Source organism: Aspergillus alliaceus, assembly GCF_009176365.1.
Source record: "Aspergillus alliaceus strain CBS 536.65 unplaced genomic scaffold BDW43scaffold_26, whole genome shotgun sequence".
NCBI lineage: Eukaryota > Fungi > Ascomycota > Eurotiomycetes > Eurotiales > Aspergillaceae > Aspergillus > Aspergillus alliaceus.
Window position 1 is genome coordinate 418,498 of NW_022474709.1, and position 18,234 is coordinate 436,731.

General features: G+C 48.4%; 8 protein-coding genes across 8 annotated transcripts; 4 read left to right on the forward strand and 4 right to left on the reverse strand.

The window, feature by feature from the left end:
- The first annotated feature begins 38 nt into the window (after positions 1 to 38).
- Positions 39 to 875, forward strand: BDW43DRAFT_104350 (uncharacterized protein). The gene has a single exon (XM_032037807.1). It carries the CDS (start codon positions 139 to 141, stop codon positions 580 to 582), a length of 444 nt encoding a protein of 147 aa, XP_031899641.1. The 5' UTR covers positions 39 to 138; the 3' UTR covers positions 583 to 875.
- On the reverse strand, positions 647 to 2,444 carry BDW43DRAFT_104392 (uncharacterized protein). Its single transcript, XM_032037808.1, has 2 exons — positions 1,176 to 2,444; positions 647 to 1,123 (listed from the first exon to the last, which is right to left on the reverse strand). The coding sequence occupies exons 1-2, from the start codon at positions 2,212 to 2,214 to the stop codon at positions 711 to 713; spliced, it is 1,452 nt and encodes a 483-aa protein (XP_031899642.1). The 5' UTR covers positions 2,215 to 2,444; the 3' UTR covers positions 647 to 710.
- A 939-nt stretch (positions 2,445 to 3,383) lies between these two features.
- Positions 3,384 to 5,578, forward strand: BDW43DRAFT_278651 (glutamyl-tRNA(Gln) amidotransferase subunit PET112). The gene is made up of 4 exons (XM_032042195.1): positions 3,384 to 3,828; positions 3,893 to 3,969; positions 4,024 to 4,165; positions 4,216 to 5,578. The coding sequence occupies exons 1-4, from the start codon at positions 3,522 to 3,524 to the stop codon at positions 5,463 to 5,465; spliced, it is 1,776 nt and encodes a 591-aa protein (XP_031899643.1). The 5' UTR covers positions 3,384 to 3,521; the 3' UTR covers positions 5,466 to 5,578.
- Positions 5,579 to 5,787: 209 nt separating this feature from the next.
- On the forward strand, positions 5,788 to 7,335 carry BDW43DRAFT_278652 (arginase). The gene is made up of 3 exons (XM_032042196.1): positions 5,788 to 6,155; positions 6,227 to 6,810; positions 6,902 to 7,335. The coding sequence occupies exons 1-3, from the start codon at positions 6,069 to 6,071 to the stop codon at positions 7,203 to 7,205; spliced, it is 975 nt and encodes a 324-aa protein (XP_031899644.1). The 5' UTR covers positions 5,788 to 6,068; the 3' UTR covers positions 7,206 to 7,335.
- A 190-nt stretch (positions 7,336 to 7,525) lies between these two features.
- On the forward strand, positions 7,526 to 8,808 carry BDW43DRAFT_278654 (uncharacterized protein). Its single transcript, XM_032042197.1, has 3 exons — positions 7,526 to 8,187; positions 8,297 to 8,571; positions 8,668 to 8,808. The coding sequence occupies exons 1-3, from the start codon at positions 8,036 to 8,038 to the stop codon at positions 8,769 to 8,771; spliced, it is 531 nt and encodes a 176-aa protein (XP_031899645.1). The 5' UTR covers positions 7,526 to 8,035; the 3' UTR covers positions 8,772 to 8,808.
- A 102-nt stretch (positions 8,809 to 8,910) lies between these two features.
- fcpA (protein-serine/threonine phosphatase) lies at positions 8,911 to 12,369 on the reverse strand. The gene is made up of 3 exons (XM_032042198.1): positions 11,580 to 12,369; positions 11,419 to 11,505; positions 8,911 to 11,349 (listed from the first exon to the last, which is right to left on the reverse strand). The coding sequence occupies exons 1-3, from the start codon at positions 11,825 to 11,827 to the stop codon at positions 9,228 to 9,230; spliced, it is 2,457 nt and encodes an 818-aa protein (XP_031899646.1). The 5' UTR covers positions 11,828 to 12,369; the 3' UTR covers positions 8,911 to 9,227.
- A 1,149-nt stretch (positions 12,370 to 13,518) lies between these two features.
- On the reverse strand, positions 13,519 to 14,931 carry BDW43DRAFT_300857 (aspartic peptidase domain-containing protein; the record flags this gene model as incomplete). Its single annotated transcript, XM_032044964.1, has 4 exons — positions 13,519 to 13,807; positions 13,865 to 14,519; positions 14,577 to 14,727; positions 14,833 to 14,931. The coding sequence occupies 4 exons, from the start codon at positions 14,929 to 14,931 to the stop codon at positions 13,519 to 13,521; spliced, it is 1,194 nt and encodes a 397-aa protein (XP_031899647.1).
- Positions 14,932 to 15,478: 547 nt separating this feature from the next.
- rpt3 (proteasome regulatory particle base subunit RPT3) lies at positions 15,479 to 17,544 on the reverse strand. Its single transcript, XM_032037810.1, has 6 exons — positions 17,178 to 17,544; positions 17,087 to 17,128; positions 16,926 to 17,024; positions 16,584 to 16,870; positions 15,864 to 16,527; positions 15,479 to 15,800 (listed from the first exon to the last, which is right to left on the reverse strand). The coding sequence occupies exons 1-6, from the start codon at positions 17,333 to 17,335 to the stop codon at positions 15,782 to 15,784; spliced, it is 1,269 nt and encodes a 422-aa protein (XP_031899648.1). The 5' UTR covers positions 17,336 to 17,544; the 3' UTR covers positions 15,479 to 15,781.
- Positions 17,545 to 18,234: the final 690 nt, after the last annotated feature.

Here is an 18,234-nt window from a genome sequence, read left to right on the forward strand (position 1 = left end):
TAGAAAAAGGAAGGCTCGGTTATGGTATTACACAGTTATGATTTGTATTGACCTTTTGTACCTTGTCCTTTTTCTTTTTTCCTAATTTCATGGTATTCCCCGTTTTTTCCTCGAAGCTATGGGTTATTAGATGTAAGGATGAGAAAAGGGAAGAGAAGCTTTGACTTCCTCTTCTGGATCTCATCTATAACAACAACATTACTACCACTATCGATTGGTGTGTACGCGCCTTGTTTTGTCCCATGCCCCTTTCCTTTTATTACTTTGCTTTCAACACTGTTACCATCTCCTTATGAGATGATTATCTGCGAAATGGCGCGAATTGATTTCAAGATTGGTCTGGTTATCCGGTGGGGGGAGTGTCTCAATTACTTTAATGGTACACGCTTTTCGCGTAGAAATCCTATGTATTGGTTTGTCTGCGGCTTCTACTGTGAGGGTTGTATTTCTTGCAATGAGAGTAAAGCTTATACAGAATCGAATCACATTGTCAATGAGAACCCAAGAGCAGTTAATCAGCCTCGTAACTGTAAACGCCTCCTTTCGACCAGTCTCCCTTCCACCGATAATGGTATTACTTAGAATAACAGACGGCAATGAACAGCAGGATCAAGGAAACTCGTAACTCATTATACAGTCACATCAAGGAATGAACATCGCGGCCATGGTCATGAAACCAAAATATCTACAGATAGATAGATGTTAGCGTTCTAATTAGGCATAGGGAACATTAGGGTTAGGACATACAAAGTAGCGATCCTCCATCCATCCTGAGAAGCAACGATGTGTTCAGCACCGGCTGAAGAATTAGACGCAGTGGCAGATGCAGCGCCGCCCACCAGTGCGACGACAAGGAGGCGCCCCGAGAACTCCGAAATCATGCTAAAGGCTAGTAATGGGAGGAGGATTGCCGCGGAAGCAATGATGATGGCTGAGTAGGCAGAGGTAGAATTGGTGGACCGCGAGGTAAGAGAGACGAGGTCTTTGTTGTGGTCCAGGAAACGAGTTTCGGCTATTGCAATGGGGGAGTTTTCCTTCATCCAGGTGCGATAGATGCCGACGTCTTTGTCCGAGGCGCTGGGAAGGGTCTGGAGGACTTTGCTATATGCGTTGAGAGCATTGTCTTGTTTGCTTAGCCTGTGGTTGTACTTCTTGCTATACCTTGGATTACTTACTGTATTGCTCCGTCTTATGTACCAACGCTGTCATAACCTCTTCCCGTCGGTAATAAAGGGATGAGTACACCTGTGCTTGGGTATCCATGCGTCTCGAAGCGGGTACAACCTTTGTCCCTTCTTGTTCTGCTGTTGCAACACGATGCATTTCTTCGTATTCATCCAATAGATGCAATTCTTCTTCCATCTGTGCGATCTCGTCTTGGAGATAGAGGAGCACGCGATGGTTTAGGCCTTCGAATCGACGATAAAGTGGAGGAAGACCGGGCTCTTTCTTGTCCACTGATGAACTCAACCTCCAAGTGAGTAGTCCATAGCCTGAAGGAACAGGTGAGGGTTTGGTATTCCGTCTCGACTTCCTGTTGATGCGGTGGAGATCCTCCTCCGGGCTTTGAGGCGGAGACGGGGGGAGGGGAGGTCGGTGGAATGATGTAGTATTTCGAGAGTAATTGTAGAAGTTCTGTTGATCGGAATTGTTCGACTCCTCTGTCAGGTAACCTTCCATAGACATTTTCCGCTGGGCCGTGTTGTTTCGGGTAGATAGTTCCAGCAAACCAGGTGCTTGGTGAGAGTCTATTGAAGTTTTCGGCCTGACAGATGATGTTCGGCTCGGTGCGCCTGCTCCATGTGCTGTAAAATTTGCCTGGCGTGCAAGCCTTACATGCGGGCTCTTGAACGAAACGTTAGATGGACTTGGGGTATGGTTAGGAACGCCATCATCCTCTACAGAGGAATTTTCGGCGTCGGAGTCTGATTCAAGATATTCGAAGACATTAGGAACTTTCTTCTCAGGTTCTATCGCTTTAGATTTGGGATCCATCGCACCCAGCATTTTGTGCGTCTTTTTGGGGCTTGATCCGCTGCTCTTTGACCCAGCGGGCTGTCCTAGTGAACCCCCTTTCCTGATACTCTCGGCAGAAACTTTTGAGCTTTTAGAAGTAGCATGGGACTTTGTGGATACGACGGAGGCCGTAGATGCTCGGTTGCCGCCGTCTTTGGATGCTCCCTTGGAACGTTTAGATCCCGAATAGAGCAGCATGGTGATTCAAAGCGGGAGTATCAGAGATTGGTTCAGGTCCAATGTGAAAGGGAACTTTCATTGCAGGGCTTGCCCTGTAATTATCGAATGGCCCACGTCACGGAGACAGGCACCTTCCAAGGAAGTAGTTCGGAGGGGCCAACAGGCAAGACATATCAAGGGAGAGGAAAGGATCGCTCTCTCAGTATGGATTCTTTCGGATGTCACTTTTCAAAGAATGTAGGATAGAATGTAAACCTGAATTCCTTTCTAGTTTACGAAAGGCAAGAGGGCAAGGAGAACAAAAGTGGCGTCAAATGGGCGACGTATTGGGCGTTTATCAATAGGCCTATGTATACATACCAACGGATGAAGCCCTTGCTTGTAGATCCGCTCAACTATGGCGGTAGTCAGTGAGCAACCATCAAACGAATTTAAAAGGATACCAAAATCCGGGCCAAGAAATGGGCTTTCATGGTGCGACGGGGCCAAAGTATCATGTTGGGGCTCACGCGAATGACAAGTTTGGAGGGCAATAAATTTACTTCTGGATATAAATGGTGGGGTTTGGGATGAAGATCATGGGATGAGTCCAAAACTCTCCGCATGGGACCTTGTATTTAACATTGTAACAAGGAGGAAAAGAAGTAACAAAAGGAGAGAATAAAACCAAAAGAGGGGAGAAATGAATATCTTATCCTATTTATTCCGGGATATGGAGGGGCGAAGAGAAGTATATCGTCGTCATACCTGCAGTTCTTCAATCCCATATATGTGCTGGCTGCACTGCATTGGGTGGGAAAGGTTGCTTGGCTGGCAAGAAATTGATTTGAAATGATCACTTCTCTTCCAAACTTTCCGAATGGTAAGCAAATGCAGTGTAAATCATTTTCACTTTTTTTTTGGATATCTTTTCTCCATGTTTCGTTTTCCTATCCTAGGGCTCCCCTGCTCGGGTTGTCCTTACCGACATTATGTTTCAATGCGAGATCCTTGGGTTGTTAGTTTTTTTATTATTATTATTATTTTCTTAAAAAGAAGAAAAGAAAAGAGGACAATAGCACTGGTTTATTATACCCTGTGAAAACAGAATTTTGTACTTACATGTATCGATATTTCAGAGGGTATTTATTCCTTGGGTGGTGTCTTCATGATAAAGATCTTATCGCCATCTGATATATTCAAATCATTTTCCTTCTGGAGTCAATTGTCCTCCGCCTTCCAAGTCACTGTAACCCCTACCTCCTGAAGGCAAACAATCTATACTTTCCCCAACTCTGCAATCCGCTAAAACCCATCACTTCTCTGTCTCTCTCTCTCTCTCCCACATGCTCCGCCCATGGCTGCGCCGATCCTCCCGAGCAGCCCGCTCGCTCACTCGTCCCTATAGCTCGCGACTGTCATACAACTTCCTCTCGCCCACGCACTCCCAATCGGTTCGATGCCTACAAACCTCAACCACCGACTCGCAGGAGCGCGTACCACTGCGAAAGCAGCTCAAACAAAATGCGAAGGCCCTGAAGGCTGAAAAACGTCAAAGGAGGGAGAGTGAGGAAGCCTCTCGACAGAAATGGGAGCTGACTGTAGGAATTGAGATTCATGCACAGCTGAATACCGAGAATAAGTTGTTTTCTCGTGGGTTCACGACCTCCTTTTCCGGCCGGCAATTGTGATGCCTCTAACCTCTCGTTTGCCTTAGGTGCTCCCACATCATCCACCGATCTCCCCAATTCGAATGTTGCTCTTTTCGATCTTGCGTTTCCGGGAAGCCAGCCGGTTAGTCTACATGACCAGGTTGTCAACAATCGTTTGGAGGCTGAACCGCTCTAGGAATTCCAGGTTCCGACATTGCTACCCGCCCTCCGCGCTGCGATCGCTTTGAACTGTGATATTCAGCCCGTGAGCAGATTCGATCGGAAACACTACTTCTATCAGGACCAGCCGGCCGGATATCAGATCACACAATACTACGGTAATTATATGTTTTCCTCCAGGGTGGGCGCCATGAGTTGACACCGATAGAACCTTTTGCGAGAAACGGCTACTTGGATTTGTTCGGCTACGATGGGATCGCGCCAGAAGATGGAGACCACGTTCGCATTGGGATTAAACAAGTCCAAATGGAACAAGACACCGCTAAATCCCAGGAATATCCTCCTTCGACGCTGCTTCTTGATTTCAACCGCGTCTCCCACCCCCTCATCGAAATCATTACGATGCCCCAGATACACACGCCCGCCACGGCTGCAGCATGCGTCCGCAAGATCCAGGCGATCCTCCAATCGTGCAGCGCAGTGACCACCGGTATGGAACTGGGAGGCCTCCGAGCCGATGTCAATGTTTCGATCCGTCAGCGGGGTGACACAGCGGGCGTGCATCAGTACGGCGGAATCGGCGGTCTCGGTCAGCGCACAGAGATCAAGAACCTTAGCAGCTTCAAGGCTGTGGAGGATGCCATTATTGCCGAAAAGAATCGCCAGATCGCTCTCCTGGAAAGTGGAGGTGTCGTGGAGGGTGAGACCCGTGGCTGGAGCATCGGGAGTACGGAGACACGGAAGCTTCGAGGCAAGGAAGGCGAAGTAGACTATCGGTATATGCCAGATCCGGATCTCCCACCGCTAGTTATCGGATCGGATCTCGTGTCGGAGCTGCGAAATACATTGCCGACGTCTTCGGACGAATTGATTGGGCTGCTAATGGGTAAAGAGTACGGACTCTCGATCGAAGACGCCAAGCCGCTGGTTGAGCTGGAGGATGGAGCTCGTTTGGAGTACTACCAGGACGTGGTGGACATTCTGCACGATCTGCAGCAAGATCAAGATCCGAAGAGCCGTGGGGGTCTTGCGCGCATGGCGGGCAATTGGGTTCTCCACGAGCTTGGGGGTCTCTTGACTAAAGCGGACCTTCCTTGGGATGCAGAACGGGTTCCTGCGCTATCTCTGGCCCAGATCATTGACCACCTTCAGCGAAAGCAAATCACAGGACCTACGGCGAAGCAGGTGCTAGCCATGGTGTTTGACGGGGACGCTCGGGCAATTCCCCAGCTACTGGAAGATGAAAATCTGCTTCTTCGACCCCTCTCTCGAGAGGAATATATTGCGTTGGCAGAAGCGGCGATCAGCCAGAATCCGCAAATGGTCGAGCAGATTCGAACCAAGAACCAGCTGGGGAAATTAGGGTGGTTTGTCGGACAGATGATGCGCATGGGCGAAAAAGGCCGAGTAGAAGCGGCTAAGGCGGATGCGATTCTCCGGGAACTTATTCTAGATTAAGTAGAAGGATAGTGACTTAGTAGTAGTTGAGAGCCTATATTGTAGGTGGAGATCCTTCAGGGGAATGTATAGATAGCGTCATAGCCATTCAAATGATACCCCCGCGTTTCTGTTTCCTACACTTGTTTTCCCTCGAAGTGAAAGATAACCGATCCAAGGCCCATCTCAATACAATTGCTAATAAGAATTCGGGGTGGAGTGGGAGTAATGACGCCGTCGCGGGCATCTCTCCTCCACCTGTACTTAGGGGAAGTCCGCGTTCCCTAAAAGCAGGTCTTAGCGATCATCCAAGGAATCTACGGGTGGCCGCCCCACGATGCCTCAGGAACATAAATATCCTTCAATCTCCCTTTCTTCTTCTTAGATTTTATTTCTATCCCTCAAGAACTTGATTCCTTCTTCTACTTCCTTTTGTCGGTTCTCTTTCATTGTGTGTGGTTGTTCACACCTTTTGGTCGGAAAGAGACCAAATCACTTTATAAATTCCCCACTTTTTTTGCAAGATCTTATCTTTTTAGTCCGCTTCTAGAATCCCTCTTTCTTTCCTGAAACCCTCTTACTATCAGATCAATCACCACGCTTCCCCCATTCACATTTCTCACCATGACTCAACCCTCCACTATCACTCAACGATTCCTGTCCAAGCCCGACCACCTGGGTGTGGTAGCAGTCGGCTTCAATGGCGGCCAGGTATGAAATGACTTTGTGTCGATCACTTAGATCTCAAGATCAAGACTAACCCGTTTCTCGCATAATCACAGTGCAAAATGGGCGTTGAAGCTGCCCCCATGGCCTTGGTTGAGGCGGGTCTCCTCGATCAACTCCGTGACGACCTCGGCTACAAGCTGGACTATGACAACACCGTCCACCACTATGAGGAGCACATGCCCGCCGAGGACCCCGACCACCGCGGCATGAAGAAGCCCCGCGCCGTGAGCGCCGTGACCCAAGCGCTAAGCACACAGGTCTACGAGAAGGCCAAGCAGGGTCAGATGGTCTTGACTCTGGGAGGTGACCACTCGATCGCCATCGGTTCCATTTCCGGATCGGCCAAGGCTACCCGCGAGCGCCTGGGTCGGGAGCTGGCCGTGATCTGGGTTGACGCGCACGCCGATATTAACGTTCCTGAAATGAGCCCCAGTGGAAACATTCACGGCATGCCCATGGCTTTCTTGACCCGGTTGGCCCGCGAGGAGCGCAAGGACATCTTTGGCTGGTTGCAGGATGAGCACATCATCAGCACTCGCAAGCTGGTTTACATTGGTCTGCGCGATGTTGATCGCGGCGAGAAGCAATTGCTCCGGGAGCACGGTATTAAGGCATTCAGCATGCACGATGTTGACCGGTATGTTCCTTTCTTTTCTGTCTCGCTTTAGGGGATGTCTGAAGGGACAAAAGAAAAAAAGAAAAGAATATTAAGCTAACCACCGCGACAGGTATGGTATCGGCCGTGTGGTCGAGATGGCTCTGGCCCACATTGGAAATGACACTCCTATTCACCTCTCATTTGATGTGGATGCTCTGGATCCCCAGTGGGCTCCCAGTACCGGCACTCCCGTGCGTGGCGGTCTGACTCTCCGCGAGGGTGATTTTATCTGTGAGTGTGTGCATGAGACGGGCAACCTGGTGGCCATGGACTTGGTGGAGGTCAACCCTAGCCTTGAGTCTGTGGGTGCCTCTGAAACCATTCGGACCGGGTGTTCGTTGGTGCGCAGTGCATTGGGTGATACTCTCCTGTGAGTTAATGTAGATTTATAGACGGGGAGGATGGCTACTGGATGGGAATTTCTTTTTTTTCCTTATTATTTTTAGACATGACCGAACGGCATTATTAGTATGTGTACAATGACATTGATACGACTTTCTTATATTTTATGTTCCAATGACTTCTGTTGGTGCAATGTAATAGGATAGGGTACGAGGACATATGTGTACTTCTCGAAAGTATAAGTGAGATATCAGATTAGTTGCCCTGCCACCGCAATTTCCACCGGCCACCTCATTTTACTCCACTTCCCCTGGTGATACGATCAGTCTTCTCTTCCTTTCTTTTTCTGTTTTTTTTTTCAATTCATATTTATTATACGGTCTAAATAAAGAATCTATCACACGGTGAACCTCTCACCGCTTACATAACCGTGGTGATTGACTCACAATCCAATCCAATCTTATCCCACTCCTCCCCAGAAGCCCCGAAACAACAGCCCAACGCCAACCCGGCGTCGATGCGCTGTCTCTTTGTTGCGCTTCTTTCTTGCTTCTGCAGTTTCGCCACCAATTGAGTCGCCTTACCTTCTGCCCGACAGGCCCCTAATTGTGGTGGAAAGGAGTGACCGCAGTTTCATTCCTCCCCACAACTTGTACCTGATAAAATAGCCTATACAAGGAAAAATACTGTGGAGAAGCAGCATTTATATCCATGCAGACGGCCTCGATTTGAATTTATATCCCCCAACGAGATCGTCCATGATCTAATCTAAACATACATACATACATCCCTCCATCCATCCATTCATTCAATTTCTCCTACGTAATCAATCACATACGTCGCAAGCCTCAATTAGGGCAAAATGGCAGTCATCTACCGTCGCAGGCGCTATCACTGGCCCGAACTCCAACTCAACATTTGGATCCTGATCGTGTTATCGTCCTCAGCTATCTGCATGGGAATCTTTGCCTGGCTTATGTCCGTACAATCGGAGATGCGACTAGGTACACCGTGGTAATTAATTTCCCTTTCCCCCCATGCCTTTTGTCTCTCTTTTCTCATTTTGTCTCTGTATGTACCAAATAGGCCATGGTATACTAACAATGGGGATGGAAATCAAAAGGCTATTCCCATTCATGGTCGTCTCAGGCGCCCTCGGTATCTTCTTCATCATTCTCATTCTCATCCTGGCCGCTCAGCGCTTCCTTCTCCCCGGTATTATCATCCTGGGCAGCTTCATCCTCTTCGTCCTTTGGTTGACGGGGTTGATTGAGACCTCGTTGCAGCTGTACGGCGTGGTGGCCAACGTCAATGATAATTGTCGGATCTATGTTACTGACAATAAAGCCGGGGGAAATAATATGCAGACGTTGGCTTGGTTGACGCAGAAGACGATTTGTAAGTTCTTTTTCCTTTCTTCATTGTCTCTTTTCTTTCGCCACCTGCTTCTGGTCATCTTGGTAGTTGTTCATGGATACTAATGAAAGTCTGTAGGTGATTGCTGGAAAGCGGCATTTGCGTTTGAGCTGGTGAATACGATTTTCTTTCTCTGGATGATGATTTTGTCGTGGCAGGTTAATCGGGATGTATATGATTGATGTCTTTCCTTTTTTGTTGCAATTATTGTTATATTCCCCTCTTCGCTTCTTCTATGTTTTTTATGACCGGATATGATGACTATTATAATCTGTATGAAAATACGGGCGTTGTGTGGCATATGATATCCAAAATTTGAGATTCTTCACCATTTTTTCTTCTTTAATACTAAAAAGACACGGGCAAACACCGGTAACCCTGATTAACTAAAACATATCAGACACAACAATCAGATGCCCAACGCCATCGCTATGCCATCATTGCATCGCACTCAATTGCAACGAAATGAGAGAGCATAATAATGCCCAGCCAATCTGGAATACCAAATGATATCAACAACAATATAGTGCTCGCCCTACAACTGCCGTCGGACCAGTTGCAGGAACGTCTCATACACCTCAAACGCCTCAATATAAACAACAGAATGAGAAGTCGAGCAAAAATCATCAGGAAACGAATCATCCATTCTCCGCCGCTATGTCCTCTTCCGTTCTATCGTCAAAGTCGCCATCCTCAAAGGCGGCCAGCATCTCCCGCTCTAGCTCGTCGTCGTCGTCTGCTGGGTCTTCTGGGAGATTGGCAATTTGGTCTTGGGATGGTGGCTCTTCCGGTTGCTTCTGCGCGTCCTCGTCATTGGATTCTGTAGGCACGGGTAATTCTTGAGAGGGATCCGCAGTCGCTACCTCTTTCAGTCCAGTGCTCCGCTCATAGGAGCGCTTGATACGTTGTGACAGGCGCGAGCCTGGCTGATCGCCTTCTTCATCTTGATTTTCTTCGTCGTCTTCCCCTTCCTTGCCTTCATCGCGCTTACGTTTCTTGTTGATGGTCGTTTCCTCCGTCCAGGACGACATCTCACTGTCACTTTCGCTTTCGTCATCGCTGCCGAGGAACTCTTTCAGTTCCTCGTGGATAGCGGCTTGCTGGTCCTCATCGTAACCGATGGGCGAATGCTCGTCGAGTCCGGTGGATTTGAGAATATTTTCGGTGGATTCCGAAGCATCCTCTTCCTCAGTCCAAAAGCCACCGGTGTCCTCAGATGACGAAAGCCATCCGCTTTCCATCTCCTTGGAACCAGGCGAGATTGGCTCTCCTCGGTCATCAGGGTGGACGGGCAGCAAATATGGTTCCTCTTTCAGCCATTTCCATTGCGTCAGACAGTCCAAGAGCCACTGCGTCGTGACGATCTTGACGTTAGTGTACCGCGTCGCCTCTCGAACCTTAGCTGTGCGGTTACGGCCGGCCACCAGATGTGTGGTCCTCGCGTTGATCTTCTGAGAAATGGCGACACCAAAACTCTTCGCCCACAGAGAGATGTCAGCGTTTTGGGTATCTGTCCCGAGAGGAAGTACCCCGGAAAACACTAAGACCACACCGCCGAGAATCCGGCGCTTGATCTGTGGCATGATGTCCTTGATGTCAGGCACTAGTTTCAGATCAACATCCTTCTCTTTCGATGGCATCTTCTCGCCTCTCAGGGCGGCCACTCGTCCACCCAACCCCCTCGTCCGCCTTAGATCATACTCCTCAAAGAACTGTTTGTGCACTTGCTCAAGCCGCTCTTCCAGCTGGAAGAGTTCTCGATCATTGTCCTCCAGCAAATGATGCCGGTGTTTGCTTGAGTCTTGCGACTCATCCATGCTTGAAGAGGAATCGATGCTCTCAGAAGCGTCTTCCTCGGCATCTAGCTCTTTCTGCTTCTGCAGCAGGGGGCGATCTTCAACCTGATGCATTATTGTCTCTTCCTGAGCGTCGGTCTGTTCTTGCAGCAGTCTGGGGTTATCTCCGCCACCCATAGTCACAAGCTGCTCCAACGCCGACACTTCTCCCCCTGGTTTCGTTGTTGAGCCGTTGACATGATGTTCAAGTGGAGGCGACTTTGATGTATTTGTGCCTGTCTTGTCTCCAGTCTTGGCGACTGCCCCTAACTCCTGTTTCTTAGGGAGGAAACTCGAGTTGATGTCGCCAATGCCAACGAAGAAATCATACGGAGACACTTTGATAAGATTAGGGCTCCACCGCCAGACGTCTCCACGATCATCGATAATAACCACCATCTTCGTGTCCACAGGGAACAGGCGATGAAGATTCTTAGCAGTCAAACTCCCACTTTCATCACGACTGAGGATGCGATCACCGAAAAGCTTGCGCTCTGGATCTATGATACTCGCAATATGTTGCGCATATGCTCGGGTACCCATGGTGTAGATATGCAATTCAAAGAGCTCTGAGACATTTTGTAAGAATGACTCTAACCCTGGTCGTAGCTTGACATAATACCAACAACCGCGCATTCCCGGTCCATCGTCTACCAATTGAAATGCTCGAACATCACTTAAGGCCTCGTGGTTTGGATTATCCTTGTCTTGCATCCACTCTCCAACAGTTGGATCAACCGTGGCATGGATGATGGTCTGGTCAAGATCCACCACCAGAGAAAGCTTTCTATTTGACAGTAGCCGGCGTTTCGCATCTTCCTCCACTCGTGCAGCCTCCTTCTCGCTGACGGTTAGTGCGGTGTTGTCATGGACCATCTGAATCGGTGCGCGCATCGAGTCGGTCACCTCCGTGTTATATGTAGATCTGTAGTAGATGGCCAGGTTAGAGCTTATACGAGGTAGCATGGTAGCCATGATATCTTGCACTACTTACTCAGTCATGTCCTTGCCGCACTCCGCACATAGACCCCCAAACTGGACTTCGTGGGCACATGGCTCATCAATCTCAATGACCTCGACACTGCACCCAAGTCAGCAAATCATAACAATGCAGCCCCCTTCAAAGACGTGCTGTGGAAAGGCGACAAGGCTTACGGTTCATCGATGATATCCCCTTTTGCGATCTTCCACTGGACCACCTCACCATCAACAGTCGACTCGAACTTGGTCGGGAACCTGCGCTGGACCTCGATCTTGTTGCCCAGCCCATCACCCTCGGTGACGGTCGTTTGGTAAACATACCAGAACAGAGCCTCGTCCCGCTCCACCAAGTCGCCGGGCTGTTTCAGCAGCGAGGTGACGGTGATCGGGTAGTGGAGGCTGGGCGGTAAACGAAGAAGCATGCTCCTGTACGACTTGGCTCGTTTCTCTTTCTTTTATTGATTCAATATTCAATGAAGACCCCTACCTCTATTGACAGAGCAATTGAAAGAGGGGTAAGGTGCATGAATTGCGAGTAGAAACCCGGTCCCGGTAGCTATGGAGCCATACCCGACGCGCTTTAACTGCGGATCTGAGAACCGACAAGGGCGAGCTTGAATCGATCCTATGTGAAGCTCGATATTTCGTAGAGTGGATGATTCACAGCAAGAGCGACACGGATATGTTTAATGGGGTTCGCTGGGGTGGGATGTGGATTCAGGTAGCTCAGGTACGCAGGTGGTCGTCGCCACCAGCTGACGCGACTGGGAAACAACCAACAGATAATATCTACCGGGTAGGTAGGAGTAATAGGCAAATGCGCCACAACAAGCGCAAGAAAAAGATTAGTTGATCAGGGTTGAGATTGAGAGAAGGATGGATGGGGTCGGGGGGGGTGGAGGGATCGTGTGAGGAAAAGGTGATGATGAAAGAGAGAAGAAAAGGCGTGAGAAGTTAAGGTTAGCCTGCCAAGGCCCTTGACCTGTTCGACTGTTTATGAAGGTTGTTCGGGAGCCCGTGCGGGGCTAGACCCTCTTTTTGCATTTGTATCATTTATTGATTGGAAAGGCCTCTCATCCTTTTAGAAGTTCCGTGGTCTTCTCTTGTCTACCGGGGAAGAACCATGAATTGGTGAGATCGCTGCATTCTTGTCAGATCAATTTTCTCCGGTAAATACCATAGACTTTCTGTCAATGCCCAGAAAACAAAGAGAATCCCCAACGTCACGCTGCAGCCTACCAGTCTTAGCAGCTTGAAGTAGCACAACATCCCTCTGACATCTATTTGAGCCTCTTATGAGTCAAATGTGACGCTGTACGATGTGCTTGAAAAAAAAAAATGGGAGGGGGGGAACGTACCGTGCGGTCGTACTACTAGTAGTGAGCACAGCGGATATCCGTCCTTGACACAGTACCTATATAGAGAAGAGGTTCACGCCTTGAAAACAGGTACTAGAGAGATTAGAAGTTCCAAGCTATATTCCATATTTATTATATATTAGTGTATTATATATTAGTGTTAATTCTACCGCTTTTGCTCTACACAAGTGTACGTACATACGTGCGTGGTTGAGTGAGAATTCCCCAATGTAAAGGGCCGGGTTAAATTCCAGGAAGGTTGACTAGAATTGCCTTCCACAAATCTTGTTGGCTGATGGGGTGTCGGCATCCAAGTTAAAAACCTAAGACACTATTGGACGAAGCTTACTAGCTTGTATTGATCATCTCGACTGTTGGAGACGCACTGCAACACATATAGACAATTTCACAGTAAAGTTCGAAACATTTCCGTATAGTTGGACCATCTTTGGCGAGTATATCAAGGGGATACTTATACCGATCGATTAATGATAGGCTTAGATATGAAAGGCACTTGTATAAAGAATTAACGGCATCCAATTTGAATGTCATTAGAGTATAGCCAGAGACTGACTGCGTCACGAAAAACAATAACGAACAAGAAAGACAAAAGGTCAGAAGCGAACAACTCTTTGCCTAGGTTCCACAAAGGAGGGGAAAAAGGCCAACCAACTACTGAGGTGGGCTTTCATGTACCATTGTCTCTCATACACAACCAATCAGTGGGGACATGACATAGTAGACTAATCATTGTTCTACTTAGCCTTCGCCAGGCCGACGGCGCCGTTGCCGAGGTCATACACGCTGTACCACTTCCGGAGGAATGCATCACCCAAAATGGCCAAGGGGCCAACAGGTTCGGGGAAGTCCATGCCCATGAAAGAGCTAATGCAAGATCCCTGGACTTCTAGAGTGTAGTCGTAGGGTCCAATGGTGAAGTTGTGGCCACTCAAGGTAAAGGTGAGGTCAGGCAGGGAGCCACGCTTGTCACAGTCGACCGAGTATTGGCCGGTGAAGCCTTTCTTAGCACCGATCTCCTTGTTACTTCAAAGCCGAGTCAGTAATACTCTTAGGCATATGTAATTTACAGGCTCAACTTACATAAGCTCAGCAAGGGTGGTAGGCAGGGCAATGAGGGAAGTGCCAGTGTCAAGGATGACACCAGTATTGTCGAGCTCAGCGATACTGTCACCAAGGACAATGGCATCAAGATCAACCTCCCAGTAGGCTTTACGACGCAGAGGGATTTTGACCAGCTCGCCGGTGTAGTGGTTCTTATCAACACCACCAAATGTCGCCTCAGAGCTATCACCTTCCTTGTTTGCGTCCCCAAGGTAGAAGGCAAAGACCGGCTCATCAAGAAGCTTCTGGTCGAGCATGCTATAGAAGGGAGGAGGGATCTTGTTGACAGAGATCGTGTCAAATCCCAATCCAAGGATGCCATCGAAACGGCCGAAAGCGAAAGCAAGACCAGGTTCACTGGTCGCCTCAGCGAAGAGCTGATCCTTCACCTTAAGATCACCGATCTTGAGGGTGTCCTGAGAAACGAATCCACTCAGGCTACCAGAGCCGTACCTGATAGCGAATTCGCTGCCATTCTTCTGGTACGTAGACGACGAGGATGAGTCGTACTTGTTGTGCAGGTAACAGGCGATGGAGCCACACTCTGAGGAGGGAACCCAGAGGTTTGAGCTACCAGTGTCAAGGACAACCTTGAACTTCTGTGGAGGAGTACCGATTTCAATCTCGGAGAAGTCTTTTAGGGCATCTACGTGTCAGCGGAAGCTCCCCAGGTACAGTTAGGGTCTCGTACATTGTGCATTCAAGAAGTTGTCAACAAGAACATCATGACGTCCCAGATCATTGATCGGATTCTCGCTTAGTATCTCTTGTTGGATATTGGGACGAATACCCATGTACTTCTGGCCGAGGGCCTGCACATGGGCATCGATGTTGTGCAAGGTCTAAACATAATTTAGTTAGCAATCCGTACTGATAAGCTACAAAGGTAGCTTCAAACCGGTAGGTGGATTTTCGCATCGAGATGGGATAGGGGTGGTTGTACTCACAAACTGCTCAGACACTGGCACCTTGTTGAGCTTCAGCTTGTGAACCTCGGCGGAAGCACATCCCATCAGGAGGGAGGCTGTAACCAAGGTCGACCTCATGATGGAAGACAGCGGAAAGACGAAAGAAACGAATGGAATATGAAGAAAGCTAGCAATGACTCTATTGATACGGAACGATAGGAATGATGGATTATTACTCTATGGGGCTTTGGGGGGGAGGGATAGATGATAGAGAAAGGAAGGAGTAGAGTACCTTCTGGGGGAAGTAAGGTGATGCGGATGAGCGGTTGCGGAGCGACATGCCCTCAACCAATCATGAAGAAGGTGTGATGCGTCATTGGACGGGAGTGGAGATCACTTGATCTCCTTCTAGGCAATACCACCAGAAACTGTATCTTTGGATACCGAACCGGGGGAACCTGCCTAGGTTATTTTCATCAATCTTCCAGGAGAGGGAGAGTTTTTTTCTCTATTCTATTAACATCAATCTATCTTAGAGTGGATATACTATATATATCCTTGGACTGCTTTTCTTCCATGATGTTGTTCCATCCCAACCTGGTGGAAACTACTGCCGATGACGATGATGTAAGACCGCCGGGAGCTAGTTACCTATAGGTACGGTTGATAAGACGTACTGAATGATACAGTCCACGTACTACGGCCTATCTTTCCAATCTTAGCGGAGTGGACCCTACTATTAAATACAAACATCTAGTAATCTACACCGATAGGTAGCCGGAGAGCTGAACTCCAGTCACTACCGCTCGTTCGACCAAGTGAACGACGTTACATGTACTTTCGGTCAACACCCCAAAACATATCAATCATTTTCTTACATATGTAATAAGAGCCTAATTCCTGACGTTACAACTCATGACCAACCTTTCGCCATGGAATCCGGTATATCTAGCCATTACCTAATGCCAACCAAAATGCATACCCGGGTTTACCGGTAGAATTCAAGCCTACATATTGTTAGTCAGGTCGAATAGACAGGCCAGCGCCGTAAATAAACTGAGGAAACATACCTATCTGCTTCCTGACCGGACTTCACCTGGGCAGCATATGCATCCTCGAGATCAGATTGAATGATATTGTACCGGTTCTTCCGCACTGCTCGTAGACCAGCCTCCTGCATGATGGCGGCAATGACGGCACCAGACAAGGGCTCGTTACGCACAATCAGCGAGTCCAGGTCGACCTCGGGGGACAAGGACATTTTGGATGCGATAGTGGTAAAGATCAAACGACGCTCTCGCCGATCACGAAGGGATGGGAACTCGATCTTCCGGTCCAAACGACCGGGACGCAGCAAAGCTGGATCCAAAGTATCGGCTCGGTTGGTGGCCATGATGACCTTGACATTGCTCGATTGTTCAAAACCATCCATTTGGTTGAGAAGTTCCAAGAGAATACGTTGGACCTCACGATCCGCACCGGTTTGAGCGTCGAAACGTTTTGTGGCAATGGCGTCAATTTCATCAATGAAGATGATAGCCGGAGCATTTTCCCGAGCCATCCTAAACACATCGCGGACCATACGAGGACCTTCACCCAGATACTTCTGCACAAACTCGGATCCGTTTACTCGAATGAAGCTAGCGGTCGTGCTGTTCGCCACTGCCTTGACCAACATGGTCTTGCCTGTTCCGGGAGGGCCGTAAAGCAGAACACCCCGAGGAGGATCGATACCTACTATGGTAAGTAACACTGTAAAATCGCCAGATGGCCCGAGGGTATCTGCCCACCAATTTGTTTGTAAAGGTCAAAGTGCGTCAACGGCAATTCCACCGCCTCCCGGATCTCCTGCTTCTGCATATCCAAACCACCAACATCAGCATACGTGACATCTGGTTTCTCATTTTCACCCAGCATGGCAATAGACGAGTCGGCCTCTGGAGGCAGGATATCGACAAGGGCATTGGAGTGGCGATGCAGGGCGACCGAGGACGACGGCTTGAGCTTCTCACGGTCGAGCGTAGAGAGAATTCGGACGACATAATTCGAGCCGGTTGATGATTGCACAATCCCAGTACTGAATAGTATCACTTAGCAAGATTCCATCTATCGGATTCATTTTGGAACCGTACTTTTGGTCGATCGCTTCCATGAACTGGCCTATAACCAGGGGAACACTTTGTATCCGCTTGATTTCCTCCTGTGCACGGATAAGCTCCCTTTTCAAGCTCCTATGGTTCGAGAATGAAGTCAGTAGCGTCGCCCATATGATAGGAGGATGGAATTAGGTTACCTTTGCTCATCCTTGATGTACTCCTCCTGGAGTTGAATGTATCTATTGGGGCGTCAATATGAATTCCGGTGGTTGTTGAATGCCAACCTACTCTAGATGTCTCTGGAGTTTCTTCAGGGTGGCATATTCATCACCACTATCAGTCCCTGTACCTTCGATGGAGTCTATGTTGGGGATGGTATCCAATGGAGCCGGCTTGGTATGAGGCGTGACGTTGTTCGCCGGGTTCTCCACGGCGACGTCTCCCATGGTGAAAGTCTGACAGAGACGAAAAGCGGTAGCGTTCGCGGTAGAGTTGGAGGGTCGATAACAAGGGAGTACGGAGGCTGGCGAGGGGATCTAGGTGGGAAACTGAGCGGTCAGGGTTGCGTAGAAGGGAATCGGAGCTTTTGCTTTGATCATAACCAAACTGCCTCGACGTAGCTTACGGCTCGGGTCACGTGGGAGGGAGCTTGGCCCCAACTTTTAGTAGAAAGACTGTGGTACCCGAATGTGGCAACGCATCTGTGAGAAACAGATCGAATTTCCAATCACATCTTCTATTCATTTTCATGAGGAATTATGATATATGTGTATATGTATATATATGTTTGGCTTGAGTATCTTATTTGGCTATCAAAAATAAAAAATAATCCTGTTCGCTTCTCTAAATTGCAAATTTGTACTACACAGGCTATTTTGTTCATGATTCTACGGAGTGGTAGAAGTCGTTTCATGTTCTCAAACTTCATCGCGCCATGTATATTGTGGAAGGTTAATCCATTCCGATCGGGTAGTATCCCATAGATAGGTTAGTACTCTTTATTCTCTACGTAGCGGGTTTGCTATTATGCTAGTGCTGAGATGGTGTGTAACATTAAAAGATATATATATGGGGAGGGATGGCCGATGATCGCTCCGTTACTATTTTAGTGAACGGTTAATCCCTTCTACAACCAAGTATGTATCCAAAGGCTTGAAGAGACCGAATATCCTGTCGAACCAGACCAATCCTAGATCAAAATCAAACGGTCGTAGTGTTTCAACAACCATGGTGCTGTCTTGCGACCCCCCAAGTGCACACCACGATATTGATTCACATCTTCAGTACGAGCCAATCAATGTCTATTATAGTGGAGAACCGTGAGGACGTGGCAGGTGGGACAATG